The sequence below is a fragment of the Protopterus annectens genome, chromosome 8.part0, assembly GCF_019279795.1.
Source record: "Protopterus annectens isolate FY-2018-M chromosome 8.part0, PAN1.0, whole genome shotgun sequence".
Classification (NCBI taxonomy): domain Eukaryota; kingdom Metazoa; phylum Chordata; order Ceratodontiformes; family Protopteridae; genus Protopterus; species Protopterus annectens.
In genome coordinates, this window is record NC_056741.1 from 1,600,441,058 (window position 1) to 1,600,465,212 (window position 24,155).

The 24,155-nt window shown below is 39.5% G+C and overlaps 1 protein-coding gene across 1 annotated transcript in view; it reads left to right on the plus strand.

Moving 5' to 3' along the window:
* Positions 1 to 24,155, plus strand: part of ADAMTS8 (ADAM metallopeptidase with thrombospondin type 1 motif 8) — a 412,058-nt gene that overhangs the window by 242,642 nt on the left and 145,261 nt on the right. Inside the window, exon 4 of the mRNA XM_044081137.1 lies at positions 5,204 to 5,371. Coding sequence (XP_043937072.1) covers positions 5,204 to 5,371 — 168 coding nt within the window. The remainder of the gene's footprint in view (positions 1 to 5,203; positions 5,372 to 24,155) is intronic.

The window sequence follows — 24,155 nt, forward strand, 5'->3', positions numbered from 1 at the left end:
TATGTATGGGGCGTAATTTTTTGTGGGTACAGAGTGCCCTTTTTTTTTTCAGGTGAGAGTGGTATGTCAGGTGAAGGAAGTCGGTACAGCTGGGGAGGTAGGTTGGGTAGGTAAACAGACAAGACAAACAAGACGCATACAGGGGCGGTGTATGACACGTGTGGGGGTTACACAATTGACGGGGACGGAGGTTTGGATATCCAGAGCCCATGAGCCCACAGATGGCAACAGTGGAACTGATATCCCCACCCATAGGCAGTTGCCACTGTTCCTTCACTGCCCAGGACAGGGCTGTGCTGGGGGCTGTGTAGGCGGGGCAACAGGCATGCCCGTTAGTTGCGCCACCCGTGCCTCGAGCTGGCGTAGGGGCTCGAGAACAGAGTCCCGAATCTCCCTACGCACCACAGTCCGGATGCTATGGAGGGTGAGTGGTGGTTCTCCTCCGGCCACACTTGCAGAGGGGGGGTGAGCCCCATCCTGCAGCGCTTCCACCCGCAGGTGGCACAGGGCCACCGGAGGAGGGTCCGGACTCGGCACTAGTGCCAGGTGCACTCGCCAGCTGAGGTGGGAGAGGTGGGTCCGCTGGAACCCGCCTTCCCTGTCGTCCTATGTTTTGCATTATGTCATGACAGTTTGGGTTAGTGACATATAATACCATTCACAATTAGTTGTAACAGCATGCATTAGTATTCCCATTAACCAAACACCCAGATATTCACACCATTGAACAGCGTGCATAACACATGCATAATTTGAACAGAAATACACAGTCCAACAACATGCAGGGTTAATTGATGGCAACAGGCCATCAGGTGTGGATGTATGAACAGGGCAGATGCATCAACGGACATGCAAATATATATGACCCAACAGGACAAACGTCCAGGGTGTTAATTGTGATTGCACATACCATTTTCACGTGGAATGGGTTATATGTGGTTATAGGGTGGGGTAAAGAAAGTAATATTAACACCTTGAATAACAATACATATGCTGTACATTTCTAATAGCTACAGTTATATACACACTACTGTTCTGACTACAGTTTCCTATATGATAACTATTTCAACTTGGTGATAGGACTGTTACTGCAACATCAATATACATTTTATGGTTCTTCATACACATTCATATCTAGCTTTGTTCAGCTACATCATCCTGCTACATTTGCTTTATATAGCTGTAGACAAGTGTGGATGTTTGGTATATCAGACAATCATCCTATCTGCATATTGCAGACTGAGAGCAACATATCCAGATTTTGGGATACACATTCCAGATGCAGCAACACTTTGAACAGATTTTGCTGTTTGGTTTTGAATCTCACATGCATTTCATTCTGTCTTGACTGCAGTATACTTTATTCAGGGGTTATTACTACTGTATTGCTGGATTCATGACACTTTCTCACACTCTCTCACTTGCTTTCATTTTACTATTCAGGATGGTACTTACTTCTAGGCTTTATTGACATGTTTTACCTGTAGTTATTACAATCCTTTCCAGCAGTCTCACTTCTGTCATGTTTCAGTATTTCCACAGGGATATATTTCACACATGTGATTTCATCATCTTCTGCAGCTATACTTTTCAGCCTGCTGCAGGTTGTGTACTATTTTCTTACAGGTAGGGCATTTTTATTTCAGAATATATGTCAGACAGTTTCATTTTTGGTTTAACTTACAGGCTGAAACACACTTTTGTAATCAAGCAATACTTGCATACACTTTCACACTGTTACTTGCAGATTTTATTCCTTACTGACTACACTGCACTCTTTTGCTGACTGTCATACTTTTATATTTCTTTACAGTTACTGGTAGTGGATTACTGACCTGCCTGGTGGCGCAACCGCACCAGCCTATCGCCATAGGCTCTGCGGTTCGCAGAACGGACACCTGCAGCTGTAATATAAATGAAGTAATATTGGAATACACATCTCCATAATATCAGCTAGTTTAATTTCTTACATACATAATTAAATGTTACTTACTCAGTAGTGGGCGTTGGGTGTTTGCCGGGCCTCCTGGATCCAAAGGTTCAGTTGGTCCTGCTTGCGTCTCTTCAGGTCTGCATGGTGGTGACGGACCTGCTCACCAGTCCTTGGAATCCCTGTGGCACTGGTGAGATCATGAGCCAACCGGTCCCACGCCTCAGCCCTGTATGCTCCCCAGAGGACCTGGCCCTGCATGAGTTGGGCCTCATGATTATGGACTAGGAGCCAGACCATGTACCTGGACTCCTCAACACCCCACCTCTGTGCTCGAAAGCAACTACCCTCTCCTACTCCTGTCATTCTGCCTGCAGGTCAGTTCTACAATCGTTTATGCTGTGTATTCCACCTATGGGGCTTATATAGTCCATTTTTCCCACATATCTGTGATTGGCCATTTTGGAATTGTATCAACTTCAGTAAACCTGCATTGTCATGCTCCAGTTTGTATTCATTCCTATATATTAGCTATTATTGCATTTCTAGGTACTGCTGTCATGGCTTAGTGGTTTGGTACCTTGACTATGGTGTATAGTATCCTGGGTTTGAACCTGGCCACTGCTTTTTATTTTTCATGACTGTCTAGACATGCTGATGGGTGTGTCTGTGTAAAGGCAGTTTTGATACGGCTTGCTCAACGCGTTGCCGGTTAGCTTGTTTGCACGATGCGCAGCTCCGCGCAAGCGGGTGCGCTGCTTTAAGCCTCATTTGGCTATCGGCACGCATATTACGCTCAGCTCAGTTAGGGGCACATAGATTTAGCGTGTTAGACCACTGCTCAGCTACGGGCACTCATTTTGCACCAGTTAAACCACTGCTCATCTACGGGCAGATGCACTCACTCTGTTAAACTGTAGCTCAGCTATGAGCACATCTGGCATTTTTTATTCTTTTGTTACCTCACATTTCTTCAATATAAATGGGCTATTTCATTACATTTTACATAAATTGTGGTTTTATGTGTACATATTTGTCAGGGACTTGTTTCCTGCTTATTTTGCAAAAAAAAAAAATTGGTGTTGTGGGGGCTCAAACCATGAATGCCTGCTCTTCAGCCAACATCTCTACCACTATTTGGCTTATTTTGCATATTTAGTTCTTATATGCTTTCCCACTGACTGCTAACTGTAGCTGCGCTACGGGCACTCACGGTTAAACATCTTTACAATTTAAAAAAATATATAACATGTTCATTTATATATTTTATGTTCATAGTCTGTGGGGGCATGTGTTGTGTTGTGTTTATTCACATTTCCGTGGACTCTGTTGTGGGTGTTTACTTTGGGCACTTTTACACTTCTGGGGGCGTGCCCGCTTGCAGGGCTCAGCCTATGGACACGCCCCCTACTGTCTTACATGGACCGTGTTAGACTTAGGTGTGATTCAGCATGCTCTCATGAATATGCAAAGCATGCTGACATCACTCCGTTTAACTGCAGCCTCCGTGTAAGAGTTATAACTCTTACACGGAGGCTTCGTGAATCCTGCCCTATATATTCCCCATTCCGAAGGTGGTATGGGCTTCCTTGAAATTGATTACATATATAGATCTGCAATTGTGGGACTGCATGCATACCTGCTAACCTCACAAGTATCAAACAGTGAAAGTTTTGAAACATGAGGAGAATAAGTCTAAGATGACTTCCCTGCTTAGTTTAGCAGAAGCATGAGTGGAAATCAAACCAGAAGTAGATAAAAATCAGGCAGCAACTGAATGTGCCAAAAAAAAAAACAAAAGAAAGAATTTAAGGTGAAGGATCAGATGAAGGCAACAAATATGGAAAATGCATAAATATAGATGCAAGTATAGAAAACTCTTGGAACAACCTCATGTTGATCTGGATCAAATGCAGGAATGGTTAAGGAGAGGCAAATTTAAACCAAAAGACGAAAGGTTAATATTGGTGGCCCAAGATAGTGGACTACATGCACACTGACTTAGAAAGTCCATTGAACATGTGGGAGAAACAGATAAATGTATGTTTTGTAAAACAGAATTGGAAACAGTCACACATCTTGTTGCTGGTTGTGATACACTAATGTCAGAAGGACTGTATACTGAAAGGCATAATAATGAGGCAAGACTGTTGCATTGGGGATTGTACAAACATTATAATATTGAACCTGCTGGAAAAACATTGGAAACATGAGCCACAAAGCATCACAGAAAATGATGAAGTTTATATCACATGGGATCATCCATTACCAACAGTTCCAAAAATAGATGCAAGGAAACCAGATACAGTGATCCATGAAAAGAAGACAAAAGTAGCATTGATCATTGAAATTGCTACACCCAGTGATTCCAATGTCTTACATACAGAGAGACGCAAAGTCATAAAATATCAGGATTTGCAGGCAGAAACAAGGGCAATCTGGAAGAAGGATACCTAGACAGTTCCAACAGTAGTAGAAGCAACGGGTCATATAAAAAATAATTTACAATCATACTTAGATATGTTACTGATACATGTAACTCCATACAAATTACAAAGGGAGGCATTACTGGGCACATTGCAGGTGCTGCAAGGAGCACTTCTGGCTAACATCAAAGATTGAAACAATACTAATTTCATGAATTTTAATCATACTTTTGACTTAGGAATGGGGTCCATTCCCAACATGGTATTAGAAACCCAAATGACTTGGAGAAATTAAAAAAGCGAAATAACATAAAATAAATAAACATATACCTATGACTCTTCTGGTATTAAGGATTCAGTTTTCTGTAAGTCTAGTGCCCTTTACAATGGGACCAAGAGTAAAGGTAGATATGATCACATGTTATCAATTGTAGAAGGGTAGAAATGTATATTTACAGTGGTGTTTAGTGATCAGATATGCATCTAGTGTATACACTGTGTATTATTAAGATAATGACTTTTTGTTACAGTGTGTTTATGTGCCACATATTCTCATGAAAGTTCTGACGGTGGTGAAGTGGGGTCATAGATGACAAATGTTCAAAGCAGTACCTGGTTTAGATTAGAGATGCTTTGATCAAGGCACGTAAGTATAGCAATACTGCTAGAGAATTGTATCTTTGGATCGGTACCACATTTTGTAGTTCTGGAGAACAATTCATTTAGTGAGGAATAAGAATGCTATTGGTCTGAAAGATGGGCCCATGCAAAACTACATATTTAAGCTACTGAGTTTAAGTTTGGTCTCTGCTTCTTTTAACAATGCATTCTTGTATTTTTCCAATAGGCCATGTGTTTAGCATGCCACATGATGATTCTCGAACCTGTGTACAACGTTTTGGTGATCTGGGCAAGTACTACATGATGGCATCATTGTTTGTTCAGCTAAACAAAACTTCCCCATGGTCTCCCTGCAGTGCTTTTTATATCACAGAGTTCTTTAACAATGGACATGGTAAGTGACAGCAGCTTGTTCATGCAAAAAAAACACATGTAGTATTGATTGTATCTGATAACAGTGAGTGATGTGTGTGTGTGTGTGTGTGTGTGTGTGTGTGTGTGTGTGTGTGTGTGTGTGTGTGTGTGTGTGTGTGTGTGTGTGTGTGTGTGTGTGTGTGGTGAGGGGGCTGAATAATTGGACCAGTTTTCTACACCATCCTTACCAATACCAATACAAAGAAAGTTGTTGAGTGGGCAGGCATCTTAGAGATGAACCCAGACTTTGCAGATGTAGATAGTCCAGAGGGGGCTAGGGTAATGAAAGTCGTGAAAAAACTAAAGCAGGAGCAGAGAAAAAAGATATAAAGTTCATTCTCCCAAGGCTCTGGACGTGACAGATAGTTAAAAACCTTAAGAAAGAAGTAAAATTAATTAAATAGGTAGAAGCATTTTGAGAACTGTGCATCACCTTCAAGGTGCCCAGCTATGTGACAAGGAGACAAGCAACCTTATCCAATAGGATTATGTGGCACACAGGACAAAATTAGCAGTAAAACGAATGCAGTAACAGCATGGCCCAAAGCAGTGTAGTGGTCAAATTTAGGTATCATGCCCAGACCTGGAGACCTCATTACATTGCTCAGGACTGGTGCATATGAAGAATGGTGTTGAAAAGGAGGTGTCCAATAAGTTCTATATGCTTTGCATTAGTTATGGATGTGACAGTATGTGAAATAAATTACAGAAATGAAGGAGGCGAAGTATAAAACACAAAAAGAGTTAAGAATTCCAGTTTTGTTAATATATTCAGATGACATAATAATTGCAAAGAACAAAATTTGGATAAAATAAGTAATTTACACAAATTAGTGTCTAGGGGTGATAGGAATGGGTCTATATCCGAACACCGAAAGTTCATTCTTTCAAATGTTCTTACATCGACCCCTAATCAGTGAACACTGACAACATCAAACATTCAGAACAGCAAATTTTTTCCTAAATTTGCTGTTCCAAAACACATACACACAACACAAGCACACCAAATAAAAAGCAATCCACACACATACACCCAAAATCTTACAGCTAACCCTACACTAAACTGTACAAACACTACTAACTATCCACTTACCTTAACCCAAACCCTAACCCTAAGGTCCATCACTATCGCACACTCACCTCACCCGTGCCATAACCCTAACTCACCTAACCCGCCCTAACCCTCACGTCCACACAATTGCACACATACCTCCCTCGCGCCCTAACCCTAACTCACCTAACCCACGCCCAATCGCACACTTACCTGAACCCGACCCGTAACTTTCCACCACAGGGCTGAAAATAGCGAAATGACAAATGGACAGCCAAATTCTTTCCCTAGGAAAAAATGTGGTTATCTGTCGTTTCACTATTTTCAGCGTTCGCTGACTAGGGGTTGATGTAAGAACATTCGAAAGAATGAACTTTCGGTGTTCTGATATAGACCCGATAGGAATTGCTTTAAATAAAGAGAAACGTAAATGTTTAGGTGATATAGTAAAGATAGAGTATATTTTACAATGAACAGTTACATAGTCAAGAAGAAGAAACTCAGAACATGTGTTTTTTGAAATGTAAAGGAGTAAAAAGCTATGGGGAAAACTATGTAAAAGATTTTTAGAAGATATAAAAGAAGTGGAAAAATAAACATAGATATGATTAAATATGGATATTATAAGAATAGAAGTAAAGAATAAGTTAAAATAATAGCTAAAATGTTATTTTATGTCGTATGGATTATATGGAATGAAAGAATACGTGAATTTATGTTTAATGGTAAATGGATTTTAGCAAAAATATTAAGTAAAATCAGTTGGTGTTTAAGAATAAAGGAATGGGGGTCTAATAGGGATTGGAATTTAGTATGATTGTAAAAGAAATTATGAATATGTGCAAATACGTTTGCTTATCTGTATGTTTTTACATTTGTAAATATGTTGTAAATAAGAGTTCTTTTTGTATATAAATAAAGAAGCCCTACTGTTTTCGATAGGCACCAATGAGATCTTTAACATCCACCTGAGCTACCACCAGCCCAAGCATATAGGGTCTCAGTTTAGCGTCTCATCTAAAGGACTTTTCACATTTACACATTTATTATAAGACACTATGGCTAAGGATGGGAATATCACAAACTAACCACCCAAAAGTATTTGTTTAACATGCATAAATGTGGTGATAGCAGATTGTGTTCATGCAACTCATTATGGCAGTAGGATGCATTTGCATATTTCACTTAATATGAAGTCTGAGGCTTAGAGGTGATTGGAGAGTATTATTTGAAATCTTGCATGACTGGCAGACAAAGCTGGCAATGTAATTTGCTCTTTCTACTGTATAATTAAAGAGGAACGACAAAAGGGCAGCAAAAAGTGTGTAAACCAACAAAACATAAAGTAGCAATCACACTGTCCAGATGAATAGCAAAGTCAGGCATAATTTGCTTAGGTTTATGGCGTTTGTCTCCACAACTTTAACTGAGACCTCTTTCTGAAATTGTGATTGTACCAAACAGGTTTCTTCACTCTGCCCCCCAAATTCTGTCATCTGTTCGCAACAAACTTAAAGAACTCTCCTCCTGCCCAAAATTCTATGACCAGTTGAAGAACTTCTTTCTCAAAGAAAGTAAATTAATCTGCCTCAAAAATCATATTATAACCAAAGTACCTCTTAGCTTCTCTCATCTCTTCTATCAATCATATGATCCCTTTCTCCTCTGAAATAATGATATAATCTGTACACACTGCTGACATTGTTTTATGGTTTGTATTGTTTTGTTAATATTTTAATTATTACTGTATTTTTCCAACTTTTTATTTGTCGTGTACTTACTGAGAATTACTCCCGGACATTTTTTGTTAGTGTGCTACCCCAGTAAAAACGATTGACCGAGAGAGAAAATAAATAAATACATACCACTGATAACTTCATAAGGTTCTAGGGTATTTCACTTGTTGGTCTAATAATATTGTTTACTAAGCATAAAAGTCTTTACATCCAGCTTTTTATGTTGGTAAAACTACCAGATATTTAAGAATATGTCTGTGAACATATGAGAGTGATCCTAAAGGAAGACATGAATAAGTAATTGAGTAGATAATGTTAAGATATATCAATCATCAAATATATATATATGTATTATTCTGGTCTAGGTTTTATACTACAGGATGTCAGAAGAAGTACCACTGAATATATTACATTTAATGGCATACAAATGCCAAGTTAAATTAGATAGTCGTGGTTAGATTTAATGGAGTACAAATGTCAAGTTAAATTGGATGCTTGTGGATATCCTGGTTTAAATGAAATAGTTAACTTTACAGGTTCATAGCTTCATAGGTGTATATTAGGCTAACAACCATTAGGGCTCTTCTAAACCTAGCTGTGCAACCCAAATCTGATCCACAAATTTGATTTATATAGGTGGTGATTTGCCGAATGTCTCTGTCTATCAGAAAAACATAGGAGCCAGACCAGGGTTGAATTTCTGATTTCCCATCCATTGATCCAAATTGCACTTAAAAGGGAATAGGGAGAAGTCCTGCTTAACATCGGTGGGGAGCCTGTTCCAGAGAATGGGAATTCTCTGAAATGCATGTCTGCCTCTGCAACATGTCCTATTTATGTCACGAGCAAAATGTAAGTATTTTAATCTAGTAGTTCTGATGCTGTTTGTTTTTTGGATGTGCAAAAGGTTCATCAAAACACGGTCCAGAGATGTCCTGTATGCCAGTCAAAGATCACCTCTTAGAAGTTTGGATGATGCTGAATAAAGAGACAGGGCTTTGAGGGATCAACATAGGATGTTATGTTTACTCCCTGTATTCTTTTTAAGGAACCTTTGTGAGCATTCCAGTTGCTGCAAGTGTCTGGTCAGGTACATATTGAAGGGGCATTATACTTTATGATGAATCTTAGGAGGGGTGAGTACAGTGGAGTGATACCCTGTCTGGACCCAGAAGTCATGCCCTTGCTCATAACTTGAGCAACATAGAAGGATTTTCTTACTAATCTGGACACATGCTCATTGAAGGCTAGGTTACTATCGCTATGAAATGGGTGATTTATTAATGATATTGTTATCCAGGGTGGTAGACTTCCCAAAAGGTACTATAATGGATTTATTGGTATTGAGTTTTAAGCCATGGCTTTGGCACCAAGTGTTTGTCTGTATTAGACATTCATGAAGTGTGTCCTTATCTTGAGGGGAATTCAATGACTGCTCCCAATTTGGCCTTTGATATTGGCTTTGACATCTGGGAAGTAGCGGCCAAAGAGGAGTGGACCCAGCTCAGAGCACTGGTGGACTCCACTGGTGACTAGCATCTTTGTGGAGGTGGCCTCACTGATTCTGACCTCCTGGGTCTTATCTAGCTATCCAGTGTATTATAAAGGGATTTATACCTATTTCCATAAGTTTGTTGACAATACCTGAGTGGGGTATTGTATCAAATGCTTTATCCAGATCTAGGTAGGCAATATGCACCATTTCCCCCTCATCCATTGCCTTAGTGACCTTTTCAAAGAAGTTCATCAGATTCAGTAAGCATGACCTTACTTTGACAAAGCCAAACTGGGATGGATCCAGTGTCTGGAGGTCTCCTATGTCCTTTTTGATAATTTCTATGATAATTTTTTCCATAGCTTTGCAAACAAGACTAGTCAGAATAATGGGTCTGTAAGTTTCTAGGATCTGTTGAAAGCCCTCCCTTATGAAGGGGGGGTGACTGTTGCAGTCCTGCATTCATGTAGCATAAAGCCTGTTTTAAGAGTATAGTTAAATAATGACTCCAAGGGTCCTGACAGGTCATGTTTTAAACTATTCAGGAGGTATCCTGGGATGCTATGGTGGCCCACTGAGGCTGTACTCTTGGCTTTAGTGAGTGCAGTCAATCCATGCTCCCTAGTTATAGCTAGAGGGGTTATATTTGAGCATATTTGTGAGGGGATGGATGGGGCTGAGAGGGGAGTAAAGCTTGAACTGAATTTGTCAGCTAACAGGTTTGCTATACCACCAGACTCAGTGAATGTAGCACCATTAACCACCAGTTCAGCACATTGCTATCTGCTACCCATGAAATTTCCGACATAGCTGTAGAAGGCTGGTTATCTTTCACCTGGGAGGCTATCTTAACCTCAAAGTTGGCATTGCTTGACCTAATTAGCCCTCTTAGTTGTCTATTTACTTTGATAGGAGAGTTGCTATCATTACGGGAATTACCCTTCCTGATTTTTGCCATGATTTTTCTTTTTTCCTTTTGTTGTATATCCTGTTTAATTTGGAACTACCAGGGTAGTTTGTTTCTAGGTCTGGCGCTAGGCTTACTTCTGGTAGGTACAGCAGCCACTATGCAGCCATTGACATGGCTGTACAGAGTGTCTGACAGCAATTCAGCATAGGCTGCTGTGCTTTCTGGACTTAGAGAGGCATTGAATTTTGACAATTCATCACTTAATAGAAGGTAAGTTGCCTTGGAATACCGCCTAACAGTTACTGGTTTAAATTGGATTATGTAGTTGATTTTGACTTTGAAGGAGACAGTTTTATAGTCAGACCTTACCAAGGAGAATGAGACTTTGGAGGCTGCAGCTTTCTCCCATATTTTTAAGCATGACATCTATGTGGGAGACTCTAAGTGGATGTATTCACTATTTTGTCAAGGGTGTTTGTATTTACAAAGTCCAGGAATTTCTGTGCCTGTAGATTTGAGGCTGTGTAGGATTCCCAGACTATGTTGTTGTGTCTTTCGACTTTTCCCAGTTAGGGGTCGCCACAGCGGAACTCCGGTCCGCTAATGATTGGTAGTTGATTTTTATGTGCCGAGTTACCAGCCCTGACGCACAATCTTCAACGAAGGGACGCCCATTCATGCATGTTTCCACACAGAAGACGCTCTAGCTGAGAATCGAACAAGACAACATCTATCTGTGAGGCAACAATGCTACCGCAGCACCACCACCGCAGTATATAGAATTCCCAGACTATAAAGAGGGTAATTAAAGTCTTCCAAGGGTAGGGTGTTATGTTACATGGTAAGTGTCTCCAGTAGGTCTAAGTATGCATTGTGGGCTTCTTGGGATATGGAAGGTGACCTATAGCTGGTTATGATATGGTACTGTATTTTGTCTATGGTGATCTGCACATGGAGGAACTCCAGCATGTCATCCTGTTTGACCATCCCAGAGGTCTGCTTGTTACTGATGTATTTTGAGGCACCTCTTCCTTTAGCCCTTGTCTGTGCAGCTACTGGTCTAAAAGTGTGGAAGGCATGTAAACCTTGCACTGCTGGAGTATTCTCTGCTGCTTGAAACCATGTCTCAGTAACTGCACAGTTACCTGTATACTCAAGTGTGAGGAGGGCTTGGAGGGAGTGTAGTTTTTTATTGTTTTGGCTCCTGGCATTGAGCAGTAACACCTTGAGGTTCAGTTCAGTTGACCATGATGTGCCGGTAGGTTTGTCAGTTTGGCATTGCCTAAAAAAGGCACTATGGGAGTAGATAAAGTTTTAGTCAGTATTTGAAAGCCTGGAGGGGGAAAGGTACAGACCATCCTTGGCAAAGCAACGTGGTCTATTAGCCATATACTCCCAATATGACAAATATTGTATCCCCTTAGAATGACACAAGAAAGACAGCCAGTAGTTGAAATCAATCATTTTTGCTGATATTGTGACATTATCCTCAGTGATGGTAATAAGCAGTTTTAAATAAGCCTTTGAAGAACTGAATATTTGTTCTTGGATGTGATTGGTTTGTTAAATAATGTAGTTTGATTAATTTACTTATTTAAACAGCACATTTTTATTTCTTTACACATTATGATGAAGTCCATTTGCAAGGAAGAAAGTGCTTTTTGTAAAAACAATTCTTGTTTGTGAAAGTTTTGGGGTGACTTTGATTTTTGCTTCTGTTTTAAGTATTTTTATATCTCAAATTGTAGAGCAATAGAAAAATGTTTTGTAAGCTAAACTGGAATCAAATAGAGTGATGGAATTCAATAATAAATAATAGACACAAACTAATAATTAGTGGGATGGAGGAGGAAGCAGAACTTTGGTTTACAAAGCGTTGCAGTTTATCCATGAGGTTTGATAACACAGTAGGTAGGCTGAGTGGTTCCTCTCTGTTCATACATATAGAACTCCCACATATGCAGCCCTGGAAATCATTTTCCCTGCAGAAACCACTCATCATGTCACATGTGCAGCTTTGCATCCAGTTTTTAAGGCCTTACTTCAAAAAGAACATTTTGCTACATAAAGAGAACTAGATGTGACATAGGAGTTAGACGGCCTGACCTATGATGCAAGAACACAAGCCTTGCTTGTCTAGTGTGATGTATGCCCATGTGTTCCTCAGGTAAAATAAGGGAAATGAGAGAGGTGTGGCTAAAGGATTTAAGAGGAAGGAGAGGAGTGTTAGTAGTTGATTGAAGACATCTATATTAGATATGACATGGAAAAACTGTTTTATTGTTAATATTTATTTATTTTTTGGTTTGTTTGTAAGTAAGATATTACACTGGTCACAACTGGCTCATTTCAGCCACTACCCATAAGATTAGCAAATGTTTTACAACACATACAAATTACTGATAACATAACCTGAAACAATAAAACATGGCTTAGTAATGTTCAAAATCTGGCATATAACTGCACAAATAGTATTTATCAAAGTAAATGTTCATCATGCACAGTAGCTAATGGACAGAAAAGGTAGCACACAAAGGACAGAAATTATATGGTTTTCAATGACACAACTGGCAAATTTTCACTGATGAAATGCTAAGAAGAAAGAAGATGAGAAACAGCTAATTTTCATGGTTAAAATGCAATTGTTCACAGTGTTTTTTGGATTAAGGAGGATGGAGAGTAGAATGGGCTGAAAGTTGGAAACGTTGGCTAGATTAAGTGATGGGTAGGTGGATGGGAGAAACGACATGAGTCTTGTTTCTTTCAGATACACTGAGCATCCAGTTGGATTCTCAGAAATACATTTGCTGTTCCTGATATTTGTGGTGGACTTTTTAAGATTTTTGGTCCAGAAACAGAATGCATGGTCTGAGGAAGGTAAAGTTGGCTCTTTGGAAAAGGGAGGCATCAGTATCAGTTGGATGTGAAGAAGCATGGAATAAAACTTGGATGCAGTCTAGATGAGAGTTCTTTTGAGGTATCATATTTAAATATTTTTAATATAAAGGTGAAAAGAAGCTGAAACCATTCATTTATTAGGAACCAGTTTGCTTGAAAGTTAGGCGCAGCAAGGCCTGACTTTGGGGGTGCAGGATAAAACAGTTTGTCAGACTTATTTTGAGGTCTTTGATACCCTTGGAGAAGGACTAAACAAAGAAAGGAAAGGAAATGAAGTTATCAGAGTGGGGTAAGGCTATATTCGGGTGCTGCTAGTTTTGAGTATGGCTACTGTTTCACATAAATAACTGGTCATGTACCACTGCACAAGTTAAATATTTGTACTGCAGTAATCTTTCTCTACAGAATGCATTTGCGATAGTTTAAGAAAATGTGTTTATTTCAAACATATGAGTTGGCTGACTAGGTTCCATTATGATAATTTGAAGCCCATCACCTCTAGGTCCATTACTGCATGGTCCTGACTGAATGAAACTGCATACGCATCTACATATGTGATATAAACAAATACTAACATTTAAGTGAGTTTTACACAAAGGCAATATGTGATAACTAAAGAAAGGGAGCAATACCATTTGCACCCCCCCCCCTACTTTATTGTTGTCAGTTCAAGCCAGGTCTCTTCAACTCTAAGAAAAAGTGACCATTTAATGTTTCATTCTTTATCTGAGACACTGGGTTCACTAAGCCGGCATAATTTGTCATTAATTACTACAGTTTGAGCTGACACACATTGACACTTGTATACTATACATTGTACACTACTTTCAGATTTTCAGAATGGCAGCAGTTGTGGAAAACAGTCTAGACAGCCTCCTTTAAGGTGTTGAGGGTGTGATATTAATAACCAGAAGTATATAATATGTATCACTTGAATTATTTAAGATTTGACTGATTATTTCACCAACAGCTTATGCCACATTTTTGGTACTCTGCTTAAAAATGTTACCTGCTGTTGATGTAGGAGATAGATACAGAGCACCTGTAAGATTAATTCTTCTTAGAACAGGATGGAGCAGTGGTACAATGGTAGCATGGTCTCCTCACAGCAAGAGGTTCTCCAGTTCAATTCTCAGCTGGGGTTCCTTCTGTGTGGAGTCTGCATATCCTCCCTGTGTTAGTGTGGGTTTCCTCTGGGTGCTCCAGTTTCCTCCCACATTACAAAGACATGCATCTGGAGTGTTTCTCCCTGGGCTTCCACTGAAAATTTGCTTTGTTTCAAGTCAGACTTTCCCAGTAAACAAATGTTAAATAAACATGGCTCGCTATCTCTCATAAAGTTCTTTGCCTCCAGTAAAATTTTAAAATTGAAAAAGTTTTGAACAAATACAAACTTTTTAGTCTTTGTGTCATTGATTTTAATTTGTATGTCTTGAGAATATTAATGTCTGGTATGTGTGTGATGTAGCAAATGTATTCATATTACCTTTGTAAATATTTTACCCTGTAATGTTTCTTCTTGGGACAGTACTTGCAAACCATGGAATTGCTAATGTCCTTCTGTTATATAACCTAGGTGCATATTTTTAGGTCATCTCAAATCAAATTCATTAAACAACTGTTGAAAAAACATTTTAATTTCTAGTAGTAATATGTTTGCAGTTATCCTACTCTGCTAAAGACCTTCCTTGTAGGTTCATAGGTAAGTACTAGGCTAGTTGCTCTAGACCATCTACAGGCTGCCTCTGTCCATTAGTAGTACAGGGGGCAGTCTTGGAGTAAATTTTCTGTTTCCCGTCCTTAGAGCAAAGTTTTTTGAAAATGAATAGGGATGAAATTTGTTTCAAGTGGATGGGGAGTCTGTTCCACGGTAGTGGTATCCTCTGGGAGGTATACCTGTCCCTCCAAACAATTATGTTGATGTTGCGGAAGAGGTTTAGATCCCTAGCTCAAGTATTTCTGATACCATTTGACTTGATGATATGCAGTAAATTAATCAGTAATGGGTTGGAGGATGCTTTGTATGCCAGACACAGGTCACCTCTTAGCAGGCTGTAGGATACTGAGTATAATGACAAGGCTTTGAGTCGTTCCATGTAGGACGTTGTTTAGACCTTGTATCCTCTTAGTAAGGTATTTCTGTGGAGTGTTCCAGTTGTTGCATGTGTCTGGACAGATGCATGACAAAGGGGGCATTATATTCAATTATTGGCCTAATGAGGGCTGAGTAAAGAGGGGCAGTGATATCCCTGGATCTAGACACAATCCCTTTGTTTATAAGCTGTGCAATATAGAAGGATTTTCTTAGAACAAGAGACACATGTTGGTCAAATCTTAGGTCACTGTCCACATAAGTTCCCAAATCCCAAATAACTGGGGTCAGCTGTTAGGGCGTATTGTCGCTATGGTAGTTCCCTAGGGTAGATGACTTCCCAAAGGATACAGCAATGCATTTAGTTTCAGACCTTGATTTTGTCAATAGCTATTTATTTAGGACAAAGCTTCCTGTAGGAAGGCTAAGTCATTTGAGGATTCAGTGTCTGTGGATTCAGTGTCTGTTCCTAGCTTACAGTCATCTGCAAACTTAGTAAGCCAAAGCCATTTGGTATTGGCTTTTACATCAGCAAAGTAAATGCAAAACAGGAGAGATCTCAGCACACAGAGCCCTGGAGGACTCCACTGGTGATTGGTCTGTTTGTAGAGGTAACTTTCCCTATTTTGATTACCTGTGTCCTACCTGGCAATCCAGTGGGTAACAGAAGGGTTTGTTCCCAGTTTATGTAGCTTTTCTACTATGCCTGAGTGGGGAACTGTGGGAAAAGCTTTGACCAGGTTGAGGTATGTAGTGTGCACCATTTTGCCTTCATCCATTACTTTGGCAGCCTTTTTCAAAAAAAAATCCACCACAGTGAGTAAGCATGACCTGTCCTTGACAAAGCCAAACTGAAACTGGTTTACCTATGTCCTGATTAATTAATTCCATGATAAGTCTTTCCATGGCTTTTCATATGAGTCTGATCAGACTTAAGAGTCTGTAATTCCCTGGGTCTGTGAAAGGTCCTGCCTTATGCAGGGAAATGACTGTAGCTGTTCTTCTTTCACTTGGTACAAAACCTGTATGGAGGCTGAGACTGAACAGTGTTGCTAGGGGTGTGGCTGAGACTGAACAGTGTTGTTAGGGGTGTGGCTGAGACTGAACAGTGTTGTTAGGGGTGTGGCTGAGACTGAACAGTGTTGTTAGGGGTCTGGCTAAATCAGGCTTCATGCTATTTAAGATGCATCCAGGGATATTGCCAGGACCCATTGATGCAGTATTTTTAGCTTTTGATAGCACTTTTAGGACTTGGCCTTGTGTGATAGCTGGAGGTGAGCCAGTTTCAGGTATATCTTGGGGGACAGACAGAGGGGACAGAGGGGCAAAGTTAGAACAAGATTTGTCTGCCAGTAGGTTAGCTATATATTTAGCCTCAGTGTAGGTAACATTGTTCACAATCAGCTCAGTGTGTTGCTGTGTTGTGCTTTTGAGATAATGAACATAACTGAAAAATGCCTTCTGATTGTCTTTTGCTTGGGTAGCTATTTTAACCTCAAACTTGGCTTTGGTGGATTTTATTAGGCTCCTGAGTTATTTATTTCAGTGACAAGAACTCTAAAATTTTTGGGCTTACTGTTCTTACTTTTGGCCAAATTTCTCTTATTTTATTATAAAGCTTGTTGATGTTATAGTTCATCTGTGTGGGTTTGTTTCTGGGGTTTGCCCTGCACTTGTTCCTATGGGGTACAGTTGCATCTATGCATCTATGCAGCTATTTACATGTTAGTATAGTGTGGTGGTGGTGTACATTTATGTGTATTCAGTGGATTTAACTGGGTTTGGTGGGGATTTGAAGCTTGCCAATGTATCATTCAGGAGTAGGTAGTTTGAAATTTCTAAGTGTACCTTGGGTGGAAGAATCTCTGGTTTCAGTTTTATTTCGAAGGAGACTGCTTTATGGTGAGACCTAACAAGTGATGAAGATATGCAAGGGATGGTGTAAGATACTCCCATATTAATAAAGATAAGATCCACGGTGTTATTCCCTTAGTGGGTTCCAGGACATCTGTATTGACAAAGTCCAGGAATCTTTGTGCTTGTGCACTAGTGGTGGTGTAGGTTTCCCAGTTTGTAGTTGGATAGTTTAGATCACCCAGGAAAATGGTATTGGGTTTAATACTGAGTGATTCTAGTTCCTGTAGATAGGCGTTGTAACTTTCTTTTGTCATAGAGGGAGTTCTATAGCTAGTTAATATAAGGTATGGGACCTTTCTGATTGTTATTTGGACATGAAGAAGCTTTAGTAAATCATGTTGTTTTAAAAGCATAGATGTGAGTCTCTTCTGGATGTAGACTGACACACTTCCACCTTTATACCTATCTTGTGCAGTAGCTTTCTAAACATGTGGAAGGCATTATAGCCCTGCACAGCCATAGTGCCCTCTGCCATTTTAAACCATGTCTCAGTCACTACACAGATGTCAGTGTCTTCCAGGGTGAGAAGGGCGTGTGGGGAGTGGAGTTTCTTCTTCAGGGTCCTAGCATTGATCAGTAAAACCCTTATATTTTCCTTTGCTTGTTTCATTATTTTGGAAGGTTTATCAGGTTGGTGTTGCCTAAAAAAGGCACTATAGAGGTAGACAATGTCTTTGCCAGTAATTGAAACACTAGAGAGGACTAATGCAGGCCATACCTGGTGAAGCAGAGTGGTCCGTCGATTATATTTTCCAGGGCTGACAAACGTTGGACCCCCTTTGAATGACACCAAAAACTAAGCCATTTGTTGAAGTCAATTATTTTATTTTTTGGTCATATTGCAGAATTATCCTTGAAAAAAGTAGAATGCTGTTCAATGCTAGGCTCATACCAGCCTTGGACACAGACTGAAAACTCCGTCATGTCTCTCTTCATATAATCCAGTAAGGTACACCTAAAGTCATTGACATAGGCATAAACTATAACAGAGTCATACTGGTACTTATTGTTAGAGGACTAAAGTGCGTGTATGATCTCAAGGATCCTGGCATGAGTCAAGCAACAAACCATTATTATTTCCATGTTCAGCCTGGTAAGAGGTACATCTGTTTGCTTTACACTGCAATCACTTATAACAAGAATGTTTGGTTGGGTCAATGCATGCCTGCCTTACAGGCTCAGAATTTGTAACTTTGGGACTCCTTGTGCTGTGTGAGGAAGTAGGCTTAATATGCTGTGTGCTTTGTGCTGGTGTTGTGTTTTGGAGGTTTTGGACATTTTCGAGGTTTGGGCATATTAATCTTTAGAACCTCAGCATATGCTGGATTATGTGTATTGTGTGGCCTTGGAGAGGTGTGATGTGTGGGGTACTGCTGATGATTTTTGTGTGTAAATTTACTGTGAGTGAGATTTTTTTGTCTCAAATGATATTACATATATACATTTCTCACGCACTGCATTATGCTGCTTGAGTAATAAAATGAAACTCACATATACTCGAACAAAACAAGATAATGTGCATTATTAATGGAGTGTTTGTTCTGAAGAAGCCCATGTGCATTAAAGTGAGTGAAAGCGCTTAACAAAGTTACGTTGGTAGTCCTGTGGTTGGATTTATTGTCCCTTTTTTGTTTTGGAGCTCTTTTTATCCTGTTTGAGTAATAGATGATCATCAGACATCATGATGTAATGCTTAAACTGTCTCAAGATACCCACCTCAATCAGGCTGGCTAGAAAGGTTGTGGGAAGTGCTGGCCCATGATACTGCCAGGAATGACTCTGGGGGCAGGGGTAACTGTAACTGCTTGGAATTAAGTTTCAGAATGTTTGGGTGGACTTGCTACTAAATATTTCAATTTTATTACAAAACAACTAGCATAGAAACCACCATCTGCCAACAACTAAACAAAAGCTCACTAATTTGATACTAAAATTGGTGTAATCAGTTTTGATACACTCAGTATTAATCATTTTTTATCAAAAGTCTTTTAGCCTAGTAAGTAGTTTAAGGGGAGAGACTTTGCAAAATGATAATTATGTGCTAATAAGCATTCTTAGAGCTTTGGAATATATAGTAAAAGTTAGCTGTGTGATTAGTATTCAGAGCTATGCTTTGGTAGAATGTTTAAGGTGTTAACCTCACAGACACAGGATAAAGGGTTTTATTCTCACGCTTGGAATGGAAATTGGTTAGGCTTAAAATGGCCCACAAGGGCAGCTAGCTTAGTATTTACTTATGAACCTTTTATCCGGTTTTACATTGCCAGTTAAGGTGAGCATAAATGAAAATAAGTTGAAAACGCATTGAACTAGCACTGAGCTTTAAGGTGTAACACAGATGAAGGAAGTGTAGCCATCATGCTGGGGAAGTCCTTGCTTGCCAATCTAAGAATTTAATGTTCTGATGCCTCCTGTGTACCTACTAATAAACAAAGATGTGCACAGACAAACGTGTAAAAGTTATATCTGTGTCAGCAGATGCTTCAACCTGATTTCCATATTCAAATCAGACATGGCTGCACAATGGTTTCATGGTATCTGTGATATCACAGGATCATAGGAGGTTACTAGGCTAATGGCCCTGGGGCCCTTACAAGCCTAGCCAAGAGTTTATTCCCAAAAAGAAACATCAGTCAGCACTTGTCACCCCTGTCAATTAGGGACACAGGTGGAACCCCTGGGACAAATTTGTGGTGTCCCATAGAGGACATGGACAAGATGTGGTCCAGAATTTTAATAGCTGTAATCAATGTGGTGAATATCTGCATAGATATAATATTGTCAAGATAGATTCTGGATTATTCGGCTATATCAGAAGAACTCAGTAGGGAAAAGCTTTGGAATCTCTTCATCAAGCCCTGAAGAGAGCTGTGTTGGATTGTTTCTTTTATACCTTTTGCTGGTTATTATATTGTTAATCTCTTGCATTTTTTTAAATGGTCATGTGTATTTCCTGTCCACTGTAAAGTGATTAAAAAGGAGAGACCAGTATTGATGTAACTCTTTGTCCTTTTTTAGAAACTGGGATGCTATTCTCATATGTGATCCATAAGGACCTTGATGTCATGTTGGAGGTGCCTAGTTGTTGAGGACTACTACAAAAGTGGAGTTGAAATATTCAACAGCAGACATGAAGGGATAGAAAATTCATACCAAATTACTTAGCATGATGTTGACTGTACTGACAACAAATCTCCTGAAGTTTCAACAGAAGAATTATTTATGTTTTCACCATCCTGCAAAGAGATAGTTTCTAATCAATGTCAAAATGTCCTTTCATCTTTACATCATTTGTAATGCTGAATATAGGCTCATAGGTTCATACATGGTTACCGGGCTACTGACCTGAAAGTCTTTTTAAGCCTAGCTATGTGTATCCAGTATAATACTAGAGAAACCCTATATAAAGGATCTTGCCTAAATTCGAGATCTTAGTTAGCAACAACTGCCCATATCTAGGAAGGTCATAGGTGAAATACCCGGCAGGAGTTTACAGTTTTGCATACAGTCATCCAGGCTACGCTTATACAGGTTCATAGAGGGACTTTGTTTGATGTGAATTGGTAGCCTATTCCAGAGGAGTGGCAACCTCTGAAAGAGATATCTGTATCTCCAGCAGGTCTTATTTATGTTGCAGGCCAGGTTAAGGTCTCTGGAGCAGGTGACTCTTGTCCCTTTTGACTTGCGGATGTGCAGCATTTCTATTGGGTTTGGATCTGCGTTTACTTTGTAGGCCAGACACAGGTCTCCTCTAAGTAGTCTGTACACTGTTGAATACACTGACAGTGAATTCAGTCAGTTAATGTATGACATGTGCTGGAGACCTTGAATTTTCTTGGTTAAAAATCTCTGAGGTCACTCAAGTTGCTGCAGGTGCCTGGTAAGGTACATACCAAAGGGGGCATTGCACTCAATTACTGGCCTGATGAGGGTCAAGTACAGGGCTGTTATGGCCCATTTTGCTCTTGAGGCAATGCCTTTGCTAATGAGGTGTGCAACGTAGAATGCCTTCCTTACCACGGTAGACACATGGTGGTCAAAGTTTAGCCTACAGTCAACTTGCCTTCCCAAGTTCACTACTGAGTTGGTACGTAGGGTATTATTATTTATATGATAGTCTGCAGGGATATAATTTTTACTGAAGGGGATGATAATGCATTTTTTTAGCAGTGAGTTTGAGTCTGTGGCTTTGGCACCAATCTTCAGTTTGTGTAAGTCCCTCTTGAAGTATATTGACATTGTTTGGGAATTCAATTATTGCACCTAATTTGCAGTCATCAGCATACTTTGTCAGCCACAGCCCTTTAGTTTTGGCCTGAATGACTGAGAAATATATTCCAAACAATAGTTAGCCCAACACTGACCCCTGTGGAACTCCACTGGTGACAGGTCTGCTGGTTGAGGTAAAGTCCCCAACTTTGACTGAGTGCAATCTGTTGGTGAGCCATTTAACAACCACCTGACGACATAAGGGTTGATATTCAACTGGGAGAGTTTATCAATGATGCCCGAATGTGGGATTGTGTCAAAGGCTTTGGCTAAGTCAAGGTAGGCTGTATGCACAGATTTGCCTTCATCTATGGCTCTGGTGACATTTTCGAAGAAATCCACCTGGTTTAACAGGCATGACCTGCCTTTGACAAAGCCAAATTGTGTCAGATCAAGGGTTTGGAGATCACCTTATTTATAAGGACCATGATGATTCATTTCATATCCTTACAGATAAGGCTGGTTAAGCTTATGGGTCTGTAGTTCCCGCGGTCTGTCATCAGAACTATTTTATACTTCTGAAGTGTTGCACTAACTTGAATCTGGATGACGTTTTCTTGTTAGTACTTGATATTATTATATTGCTCTATCAGTGCTTACCTAGTATGGTTTTTGCATGCTTTTTAATGTCTAATTAAATATAATTTAGAATAAAAGAAACCAATATATTTCTGTGCACTATATTAAGGACCATTGGTCTAATTCCAGGTCATGACAGGACTGAACAGTCTTTCCTTTAAAATGTGCTTGAAGCAGACAAAATGCTTTTCAACTATTCAGGCATCAGTTTAAACAACTAAATGCCAAATCAGAGCAATCATTTTACTCAGCTAATACAAACTAGGTCTACTCAGTTTTCTTGCTTGTTATAAATCAATATTGTTACTCTACAAAAAGCAGCCTTCCATAAAAAGTCTATGTATGCCTCCAATAAGAAATGCTCTTTTTAAACTGGTATAAATTAAGCATTCACACATCTAGAAGATTTCCGCAAGTATGTATTCAACTAAATGAATAGGGGAGAAAATCTGTACAGAAAGCTCAGTCCATGGATCATGGTACCCTTGTTTTTCTGTATGTGATTTACATGGTGAAGTACATAGTGCACATGTGAACATGCCTAATTCTGAGGTAATGTGGGAAGAAAAAATATCTTATGGCAAGCAGTAAAAACACAGATGTAGCATTCTCAACATGTCTTATGTGGATTCAGTCTTCTCCGAAAGTATAGGACATTGTAGATGGACTTAGGAATTTGCCACAGATATTTCTGAATGAAGGCTTATTAAGATAGCAGACAGACAGGAGATTGATCTTTTCTATCTAGAACAATCTACTTTACTCAGTCTCCCAACAAGGGATTTATGGTGATATAAAGCCTAAGTAGTAAATGAAAAAGAACTTAAACAAAGGAACTGTTTCCCTGTAGAGAGGCAGAGAGAGAGAGAATGAAGGAAAATGCATTTTCACAGAACTAGCCTTTTGTGAGTGCGTGTAAAATATAATGACTTAGAAGTATGCAGTGAACCAATAGTAATTTTCAGGCATAGAAGGAGAAATAGACCACTCACGGAAGAATAAGTATGACAGAAAAAAATGACAGAGTAATAAAATGACACACATTTACCAGCCTGGAAAATGTTAGTGTTACTTTGTGACTCATACACTGCATAGCAGCAAAAATGCAACCCCAGATGGCAATAAAGTCAAAACACTTCAATAACTTCACAGTAATTGATCCTTAGTGGAAAGATTAAACAAGTGACACAAATTTGCAAAGCAGCTTCCTGTTACACAATGTACAAAAAATGTTTGTGGTATGGCTAAAACCTGCATTTTTACTGCAGAATTCTTTTTAAATTTATTGTTAGCAAACATCCTTTCTTAATTTTGAAACTTGATTGGGCACTGAGTATAAACATTGATAAAAAGAACACCAGACAACTCAAGACTGTTTACAAAGTGGAATCATTCATCTTTAATAATGTTGATCTTACTATTTGCTGTTAAGATGTGATCCACCTGCTAAAAAAAGTAATAAATTAATTTGTTACCCCTCCATTGCTGTGATGCTCAAAATGCCACAGCTCCAGCCAGACACCCCGATGTCACAGCTCCAGCTGGATATACCCATGTCACAACCCAGCCGGACCCCCCATGTCATAGATCAGTCAAAGAATGCCACTTTTTACAACAGAATTTATGGTAAGATACAGGTAAGACTGTCACTGCTCCACACCAGTGAGAAAAGTACTTCAGTGCCAAAACATACACACACACACACACACACACACACACACACACACACACACACACACACACACACACACACACACAAACACACACAAACACTCATACAGATTTGCAATCAGATGCATATATATATTCATTAACTG